The 10,497-nt window shown below is 35.6% G+C and overlaps 1 protein-coding gene across 2 annotated transcripts; it reads left to right on the top strand.

The window, feature by feature from the left end:
* Positions 1 to 4,383: 4,383 nt before the first annotated feature.
* LOC148847395 (CEN-like protein 2) lies at positions 4,384 to 6,100 on the top strand. 2 transcript variants are annotated; one of them, XM_088950794.1, is made up of 5 exons: positions 4,384 to 4,499; positions 4,532 to 4,741; positions 4,890 to 4,951; positions 5,490 to 5,530; positions 5,622 to 6,100. In XM_088950794.1, exons 2-5 carry the CDS (start codon positions 4,532 to 4,534, stop codon positions 5,837 to 5,839), a joined length of 531 nt encoding a protein of 176 aa, XP_088806920.1. In that variant the 5' UTR covers positions 4,384 to 4,499; the 3' UTR covers positions 5,840 to 6,100. The 2 variants fall into 2 exon arrangements, with proteins under 2 accessions (XP_088806920.1, XP_088806921.1); XM_088950795.1 differs by having other exon boundaries at positions 4,440 to 4,741.
* Positions 6,101 to 10,497: the final 4,397 nt, after the last annotated feature.

Raw genomic sequence — 10,497 nt, 5'->3', positions numbered from 1 at the left:
GCTAGAAACAAGATGTGTAATATGAGCATAAGAACACCCAATCAGAACTATGCATGCACATTAGCAATCCATACTATTATCAAAAGTTCTTGATATCTCTTGTTGGGTGTATAAACCCAACTTATCCGAAGTCATCTGCCAACTAAGGGGTAACCAATTGGTTGGATGGATGAATTGTCCCAGCTATGGTGCAGTTTTGAATCCTGCTATTATCATCTATGTAAGAAAAGAGTTGTTGATGTGATGTTGTATTGTTCACTTAAAAGAGTAACAACCCCTATGGAAGTGTTAGTTAGTGATTAATACCAAAAAAAACTTCTCTTACAACAACTTTTAAACATTTCTATGTCAAGGATGGGAGCCTTTTTTTTTCACCTTGGGGTGATTAATTTGATGGTGATTATATAAACAAAGTATACATGGACATAGGTAAAAATAAAGCTTGAGAGCACATCTATAAATTTTGCAAGGACAAAGGAGATTTTACCATGCACAGTTGCAATGGCTATTGAGACCAAATCCAAACTCCTTTAAGATAGCCCAACTAGGTATGTCCCAAAAAATAGGGGTGTTCGTGGGTAGGGTCGGTTTGGTTCTAGGTTATTTGACCAATTGAACCAACTTGGTTAGGTTGGGGAGCTAGTAACCCGAAATTAACCAACCAATGATAAAAATCGGCCAACTCAGGTTGTATTGATTTGGGTCAACTTTCAATTTGGTCGATCAATTCAAAAATTTTAAATTCACAAAATTAAATTTAAATTTAAAGAATTGTAATGGTATTATTAAAAAGTAAATTAAAAAAATAAAAATTATAATATAAAACATTTTAAACTAGAAAATAAGGGAATTTTCTCATTTTCTCATTTTCTCATATTAAAAAATATAATTTAAAATACAAAATATTAATATTAATATTAATATATATATTTATGATTGGGTCAGTTCAATTTTCATCAATTTACAAATGATCAAACGGAAACCGGCCCAACCTCTCAGGTTAGCATAAAAACTAAATAGAAACCTATTAAAATAATTAGAAAGCCAACCAACTCAAGTTGCATTGGGTCAGTTTAATCGGTTTCACTGATTTGATGAACAGCCTTATTACCAAACAAGATGCATGGAAAATATATATTTCCATAAAGATGTTGGACTTAGGCTCTCTATTGTAAGAGAAGACAAGCGTTGAAAAATTGTCCATCAAGTTAGTTATCATCACATATTATTTAATATTGCAATGGATGCAACACAATACCAAAGAATATTTTCATAGGAAGCAATCGGCCAGTCCACGTCCATTTTTGAGTTCTTTCTGTTGTTAGTCTTTAGATCATTTCTTAATTACCACTTCAGGCCAAGTTTTCTTTGACCTTTCAATTTCTTTGTTCTTTTAGATCCTTCTATCCCCAAGTCATACCTTCTTATTGGTGCAATCATTAATTATTGTCTATGCACTTGAACAAACCATTTCAGTCAACTTTTTTTCTTGTCACTATCTTTAGAGTTACTCTTATGCAAGGTTCAAAATTGCGATATGATACAAGGGTTTTAAATGCCAATACACCCATTTCATGGTGTTTTTAAGAAACTTTTAATTTAATAATTAAAACACAAAAAAAAAACCTATAAATTTTACTTATGCCAATACACCCAATTCATCCATCTTAGCTCTATTTATCTTTTAATATATTGTTTCTTATTTACCTATCACTAAAATATAATTAATAAAAGTTTTGTCTTAGTTTGGAGTATCTCTTGATGACAAATTTTACTTACACCACACATTGTTACTATTATTTTTACTAAAATATATTGTTTCTTATTTACCTATCACTAAAATGTAATGCAACTTGATGAAGCATTTTGATTGTGAAACATCTCTCCATTCTTTCGCATTTAGACAATATTTACTCTTATCAACCTATAATATACATTGGAAACAAAACATACCGTGAGACCTGTCTTGTCATGAACCTATCTTTTCTTTATTTTGACACATGAACAAACCCTTCACTCCTTCAAGGACCCAAGTATCATTCCATGTACCCTATTGATGAAGACATAACCAACAATATTATATTAAGGCCTATACATGGAAGGAACAAAAGTGAACTCAACCATCTACATACATCCTCTATGTATATATATTGGACATTGGACAATGCTTTGGTGTCTATGTAACTAGGAGTGAGAATGGGTTGGTAATTTGGTTAAGTTCTAAGGCAAAACATGTTTTTGGAATTCGAACCTACCCTATCAAGATTGGTTATAGGGTCGGTTTTGGCACGGTCTCAAGGTCTAATTGTGGAATTTGTTCGTTCTTTACCCCCACACCCCCCTCCCCCCCCCCAAAAAAAAAAAATGAAGCATATTCTTTAAAAATTTGATTTTAAATAATAATAATAATAATAATAATAATAATAATATGATTCAAAACTTATCATTATAATTTAAATTTCGTAAATATTAACTTTTACAAAACTGGTTCCACCAAGGAAAACTAAGGCTAGTTCTCTAAATCAATTCAGGTAGGATAAGCCCCTAGACCTTAGAACTAGCAGCTACTGTGAAGGCCAATTTCAAGAATTTGGAAATCAGACCCTACTCAATAATAGATTAGATAGGATCAATTCAAGGGCAGTTAAGGTCAATTCCATTCAGGTTCCGGGTAGAAGTTACCAGGATAAAACCTGTCCTATGAACAAAGAATATATAGAGAAGAAACATAATTGGAATTCATATGAAACTAGAGGTTTGTGTCAGTTTCTTGCAAAGCAGGGGTGTCAATTGGACCGGATTTGTCCAATCCGATCCAGTCCAATGTGAGTCCATTATAAATGGACCAGGTTGAATCCAATCCAATGAATGTTTTGGACCAATTTGCAGCGGTCCAATTTAATGTCTAGACCGTCCAATCTTTTCAAATTCATTTTGATTTAGATTGGTTTCAACCCAAACCCAGTCCATTGATACATATATTCTTATCTTATATCAATGGACCAGATATTTGCTTAATCCAATCCAATCCAATCCAATATAAATTTGTTATGGATGGACCAAGTCCAATCCAATCTAATAAATATTTTGGACCAGATTGATCCAATCCAATATCTTATTGATCCATCCAATCCGTACAAATTGATTTTGGACTGGACGGGGTCCAATCCAAAACCGGTCCATTAACACCCTTATTGGCAAGTCGCCTCATGACCTTTGAGCTAAATGATCTGATGAAAGGGTTTTATTGGTCACATCGATCGTGGCTTCCATGTGGCTAAAAATGGCTGAAGCTAGCCTCTACAACCATCTAGAATACCTTTCTAATCCAAAATGCTAGTTAAAATTTTGAATTAATTAATTAAATACATAGATTTTATAAGAGAAAGTGAATGGTTAGATCATTTGATCATGTGAACTCCTTTTCTTTGCTTTACTTATGATGTAGGAGATTTGCGAGATGAAACCATTGAGCTGTGGGTTCAAACGTTGTTCGAGTTATATATAGAAGGCTATAGCTGTCTATCCTCCATTTTCTATTAAAAGCAGAAATTAAAAATTAATAGAACAGAGAAACTGTACAACTTAATGGTTGAGAAAAGGGGTGGTCGAATTCATGGCTTCATGCATTCAGAATTATAATAACCATAGAGGGAAAGATATAGAGAACCACTTTTGTTTCTGTTAATGGTAACACTTTAGTTTCTATTAACAGAAACCCACTTGTTCTTTCACCATTTCAGAAACTCTCCTGAATCTCTTTACAATTGAAATGACATCAGAGCACTAACACTTGGCCCTTTATGCCTCCACCCTCTGCTTAGAGAATCTTTCATCAAATAAATTTCCAAATTCCTCGCTGTATGTCGTTGAAGTCCTTGAGGAAAGTTCATCAATAACAATAAGTTGTACTCTTTTACCTTAAACGAAAAAGAAAAATGTCTTCCCCACATTACTAGTGTTCCAAAGGATCTAGAAATATTTTTCTCTGGTTGCGTCTTTAACTAAAGAAAGAGCAAAAACTGTCAACTTGGCTTAATGGGGATCCACACGCAGCATTTCACCCTTCTGTTCGCATTGGTGGATCAAAAATATAAAATCCATCCATCCATTTGCTGCATTTCGAGAGTAAGTAATGATGACTCAGCAGCTGTGTGATTCCTACCGTGTTCATCACTACTGATCATTTACCCAAAATTTACTCTCTCTCTCTCCTTTGGACCTAAACAGAAGGCCCTGCCAGGGGGGGTTGAGGTTGATGTTGCATTATTGACACACTTCTGGAGAAAATCTAAAGGCAGAGCTTTTTCTTGATAGCCCAGATTCTATATAACTTTTTTTATTCAAGTATGACAAGCTTCTATAAGTCTGAAGTAAATTGGAGTTGCTTTCTCAACACTATAAATAAGGCTTCAACTTCCATGCCCAGTAACAGGCCATAAAGAAAACATATTGCTTATCAAATTCCCAATTCTCATCTCTCTCTCTCTCTCTCTCTCTCTCTCTCTCTCTCTCTCTCTCTCTCTCTCTCATGGCAAACAATGCAAGAATGTTAGAGCCTCTCATTGTTGGGAGAGTGATTGGAGATGTTCTTGATTCCTTCTCTCCAACAGTAAAGATGACCGTGACTTACAATTCCAACAAGCAAGTCTGCAATGGCCATGAGTTCTACCCTTCCTCAATAACCACTAAACCTAGGGTTGAAGTTCATGGAGGTGATATGAGATCTTTCTTTACAGTGGTACTACTTCACATCCGTACCCTACTTCATTTCCTCTTCTTTTTCTTCATTTTTGTCTGTCGTATACAAATTGATCAATCTAATACTCTAATGCTCTAACATTCTTTTCTGCAAATTGTCTTAAACAAATACAATTTCTATATTGCAGGTTATGACAGACCCAGATGCTCCAGGCCCTAGTGACCCATATCTGAGAGAGCACCTCCACTGGTATACCCTAAAGCACTCCTTCCACCACAGAACTAAGAAATATAAAACGCAAAGATCAAAATAGTATGAACTACCAATACCAACTGCAGCACTGCATGCAACAGCCAACAGAAAGTGTTTGAGCTTATTGTCTCATTGCCATTAGGGTTTAGGATCAGTTCATATGATTATGGTCCTGGATCATACATGTATTGCTGCTACATATGCTTGGCATCCAAGTCATGATGCATGCATTAATTCTTCTTATCACCCACACACCCACACAGAGATGTATATACTATATACATACATTCACGCATAACATAACTATATGTATTAATGCTAGTATACAAGCAGAAAGAGGGCGACAATCCTCTTAAGGATCTGTATGCTCCTGGTGATCCTAATGGGTGTGTGGATTACAAGGAGTACCCTTAAGTTTGCGTACACATAGTTCATTGTAGATCAATGGGCTTTACTAGAAAAAGAAAGTATATTTATTAGTAGGTTCTTATCCAAAGATTACAATTCCACCATGCATTGACAATCTTAACTACAGGATAGTGACGGACATCCCAGGAACAACTGATGCTACCTTTGGTAAGTTTCTTTTTATTCTGTTTGTGAGTCTGTGTTTGAGAGAGAGAGAGAGATGAAATGAAATGACTTATAATTTAGATAAAATAAACAGGAAGAGAATTGGTGGGCTACGAGATTCCAAAGCCTTACATAGGAATCCATAGGTATGTTTTTGTTCTCTTCAAACAGAAAGGTAGACAGACAGTCACTCCACCTTCTTCAAGGGACCATTTCAGCACCAGAAAGTTTGCGGAGGAGAACAATCTTGGGCTTCCTGTGGCTGCTGTTTTCTTCAATGCCCAAAGGGAAACAGCTGCAAGAAGACGTTAAATGAAGCAGACCAGAAATGAAGACCTACTGCTACAATCTAAGATAAAAATCAATAGGGAGTTGCTATAATAAACCAGTGTGTTTGTCCGAAAAAAGCCTACCTATGGGCTATGGGCTATAGCTAGAATAAAAATACAAGGAAAAAAAGTTTCTGTCTTAGCTAGTTTTAACCTTTTAGGGTTGTTCACTTGTTTGAAGTGTGGATGGAATTTATGTATCATTGTTGTGTTGTTAATGCAGCACTTTGTTCTGAGCTACAAAGTGGGGTCTTCTGACTTCTCTTATTTCCGATCATCAAAATTATTTCGGACACGTGTCATAAGCCCACCGTACTCATGCAATGTTTCCCTCTGGGCTCTGGCCCTTTCCTTGGTTTTTCTTTCTGTCTCATTGATCAGATGATTGATTATAGAGGGCAACAAAAGAAGAGAAATGATTCAAATGACGCACCGCACCGGTGACAGTCACGGGATATAACTCATTTGGCACGAATATCCAGAATTTAATTTGGAGCCAGTAAGCAATGAACACGATTAGGACTCGCATGGTTAAACCCAGCTTGAACTTGAATGCTCCAACTGGAACTGGATCAGTTTGAGAGGGTTCTGGGGAGTTTTCATCAAATCAAATCAATCTATCTTTTTCTATCTCCATCTGGCTATTTTTCTGTTTTACAAATTCCAAGTACTTGCTTGTTTTGTTATTTTTGCGATTTGGATGTTTTCCTATTCTTTCTTTGCTTTGCCTTGGGAGATGTTCTGCGTCTTTTAGCAGCAGTAGATCACAGGTGGAGATGTTCTGCGTCTTTTGGCAGCAGTAGATATCTGATAGCTATTCAGCTGTAGGTTTCACCCATTAGGGGATGTTTTCATTTCTGTATCCTTACCAAAGAAAGCAATCCTTTCTCACTTGATACCAGAAGAAGAGTCGTTATAGTTGAGGACATTATCCAGTCTGTAGGCTAAGTAAGCTGGTAGCCTGGAATCAGAATTTGTACCCCTCACGCCTGAAGGGCATACGGTTGACATTTGAGAACCAAAAGCTACACTGAAACTCGGGCACTGGACCTAGACCTAAGCCTACAGTCGTGAATGTATCCGAACTAAGCCTACTCGCTTTATTTATTTTTCTTTTTGCTTCAGAAATTGATATACAACTGTTCTATCAACCAAAAAGGGAGTTCAAATCAGCCCCCGCCCATATTTCCTACTCGCTTTTCCTGCCCACTCCCTATCCGTCCTGAATTGCAGCCACATATCTCTTAATTTATAATAGAGATGTGCCGCTCCAATTTACAACGGGAAGGGAGTGAGTAGGAAAAGTGAGTAAGAAATCCCAAATGCATAAGACTGCCCTCTACGTCTCCGCCCTGTATTGTAAATATCTCCCAATGATAATATCAGAAATGATGATATCATTATTAGAAAATATTCTCAATATATAATGGGGATGTAGTGTGGGACCTTATAGGAGACAGTCTTGTGGGGGGCTGATTCGATCTCCTAAAAAGGGGGATGGTGAAACCAGACCTGAGTATATATGAGCCATTTAGCGAGGAGAAGGTACATTTAATTTACGGATATATTTATATGTATAAAGTCTAAAGGCCCAACTGTTGAGAGGAGTCGTAACTTAAACTTAATCGTATAATAGAGACCAAAGGAAAGTCTTGAACTTCTGACTTCAAAGCCAAAATAACTGACAGAGCATAAAAAAAATAACAACATTTCCTCACTGTACCAGACCCAACAAAGGAACAAATTGAACACTGTTGTTAGTAAAACACACTACACCATATAAAAGAGCTAAAATCAGAACTAATTGTGCCTCGATCCGTCACGGAAAATATAATGTGAAGCATGGCTTTCAAAACCAGATTGGGCTAGATGGTTGGACCGGAAAAACCAGGAACCGGTCAGGTGATCGATTCTGTTTTTCGTCAAAATCGGATTTTTGCAAAAAAAAAAAAACATTGATTTGGTCAGTAAACCGCTGACCCAAATGGTTAAACCGTTCAACAGTTTTGACCATTTTTTATTTTTTTATTAGAGCGGGCCGACCGTTTGATTCAAACAGTTAAACCATTCGACCCGAAAACCAGACCCCTGACCAGTTCATTGTCCGAATCGGATTTAAACACCTTGGTTTGAAGCCCAATGGGGATGTCATTCTTTCATAACACACGAATTAAAACCTGATGAATGAATGACAGAATACGACTATTGAATTTGCCTTGTAAATATTAATATGGAGAGAGAAGTACTCTCTCTTACATAGAATAGGCATTAGAAAGATTACATCGAGGTTATCAAGAGGTTGATTAGGTTAAGATGAAATAAAATGAGATGAGTTACACACAAGAGAACAATTTAGTCACATTGTTATGTATCCTTATGATGAGAACAATTAAATTAACAACCAGGCGATGCCTTGTCATGAACCTGTAGCGTGATTCTCGCTAATGGCCCCCTTTCAAAATAGAGCTAACCATGCATGTGGTAGCAAAACTGGTTACCCTCAAGCTGAGGGGTCAAGGAAGTATCCCAGCTTCGATGCAAACAATATATATATTCAAAACCCGATAAGCCACACTATACTCTCTCTTATAGACTTTATCTTGATTATTCCCCTCTTCTTGAATTTAGTCCCACTCTATTATATTGTTAGAGCAGAAGATGTAATTTGAATGTCATATTAGCTCCTATTCTCTCTAATCAGTTATATATTTAAGGCTTTATTTTTTCATCATTAAGTTTCGCTGGTAAATTCATACACGATAATTTTAAATTTTTAATAACATAAAAAACTTACAATTTAATATTTGACCTTATATTGTCTAGGTGGAGGGTAAGTGGTTTAATCATTAGGTCAAATGGATCAAACCATGATGCCATAATTAAACAATAAAAATTTAAATTTTGATAAAATAAAAACAAAGCAATAGAAAAAAATTTGGGCACATCCCTAATACTATATATTCTTCATATTGAATAAAAATAATTATCATAAATTATTAATGGTGAAAATGTAATACAAAATTTAAAGTTGGCCCCACAATAAAACCATTTTCTTATCATGAAGACAAGTGGTTCAACCATTCATGTCAAATGGGTCAATCCATCATGTCATAGTTAAATAATAGAATTTTTAAAAATATAGAAAATATAAAAATTATTAAAAAATTGAACACATTTCTAGAACATTGGTTTTTGAGCATGTCATTAATAGTGTATATTAATCATATTAAACAAAAGTATGTCTGAAAAATGAAATTTATTATTAATAATAATGAAATGGATAAAATACAAAAAAAAAAAGAATTAATGACTTACCAATGGCCTCTTTAACTAATAACCAAATAAATTAGCAGTATTGGTTGTTAACAAAGTCAATGATTTTTTTTTTTTTCACAACAAAGTGACTTGGGTCGAATCATACTAAAAAAATTGTATGGATGACAGGTCAATCAATTTGACTATCTACTTCAACTGCAAATTGAAAACATTAATATAAACTACAAGTATGAAAATTTGAAGGTAGATATTTAGATTGAAAACCCTAGTGCACCATGCTTCAATCACTTGTCTTTGTTACATGGGTTCCAATAAGAATAATAAGGGTGTGTATGATTTGCAGTTAGAATTAGAATCAGAATGGTCTATTTCCATAGTCTGGTTCAAACAGGAATAAAAATGTGAATTGGAATCAACTGGAATGGGATTCCATTCCCAAAGGAGGGGAGGAAAGGGCCATTCCACCATGGTTGGTCCATTCAACCCATGAATGCTTATGGGTCATAACTCCAGTGGTTAACTGGATGGTTAATCCGTTCAAACCACGAAAACCGTCATTTAACTAGGAGCCAGAAAGGCCATTGGGTCATCAATTAAAGCATATGGTCCAGTCCAAGTTTTACAATACTGATCCATATACAGCTATGTTGGAAAAGTGGTTTAGAATGAGATGGGTCAATTAATATATGGGCCCTGCCCATATGCCAAAAAGAAATATCCAATAATACTGATTCTATTTCTACTTGAAACGCTGCGACATCAGTGCCACAGGCAATTTGTGTAATGTGAATTTTCTGTTTGATTGAGAATGTTTCTAGTTAAAACAGTTATAATTAAAATTTGTGTTTGGTCTAACTTGGGCTAGGCTTGGGCTGGCTACTCATGCTTTGACATCGGATTGGAGCAGCCTTGGGTCAAAGGTCCAGATGTTATAGGTTGGCTTTATACTTGACCGACCCAACCTACCCAACATGCACCCTTGCTTTATCTAAACTAAGATTGTAACAATAAGGGCCTTTCTTAATTATCTATGTGATGAAAAGATTATAAACATTCTCTTTACTTTGGAGATGCATCTGAATTTTATCCTCGATTATTATTTGGAGATGAGTATCAACTTGAGGTTGTGAACTTGTGATTTAGCCAAATTATGTGGTTACGTCCAATGCATACTAATTTTAGTATTAACCTGCTCAAGTATGAATCTAACCCAAATGCATCAAATTTTAGTACGAGTTGGGTTTGAGTTGGATAGTTAAGGCTTAGCCTCGAGTTTTAGGCCCAATTCTTAGTTTAAGCTAAAACCCAATTCAGTCTGCCCGATTTGCATCTTTAGCCATTACTTTGCACAAGGATGCCCAATTG

The sequence above is a fragment of the Nelumbo lutea genome, chromosome 6 (genome assembly GCF_056320005.1).
Source record: "Nelumbo lutea isolate HS-2025 chromosome 6, American lotus-T2T, whole genome shotgun sequence".
Taxonomy (NCBI): domain Eukaryota; kingdom Viridiplantae; phylum Streptophyta; class Magnoliopsida; order Proteales; family Nelumbonaceae; genus Nelumbo; species Nelumbo lutea.
Note: the sequence above shows the minus strand (reverse complement) of the source record. Positions and strands in the feature narration are given on the sequence as shown.

Bases quoted from the DNA above. Each gene is read 5' to 3' on its own strand.
- LOC148847395 (XM_088950794.1), top strand. From the start codon at position 4,532: ATGGCAAACAATGCAAGAATGTTAGAGCCTCTCATTGTTGGGAGAGTG. The intron at 4,742-4,889 runs GTACTACTTCAC...TCTATATTGCAG, and splicing joins TGAGATCTTTCTTTACAGTG to GTTATGACAGACCCAGATGC. The intron at 4,952-5,489 runs GTATACCCTAAA...TCTTAACTACAG, and splicing joins CTGAGAGAGCACCTCCACTG to GATAGTGACGGACATCCCAG.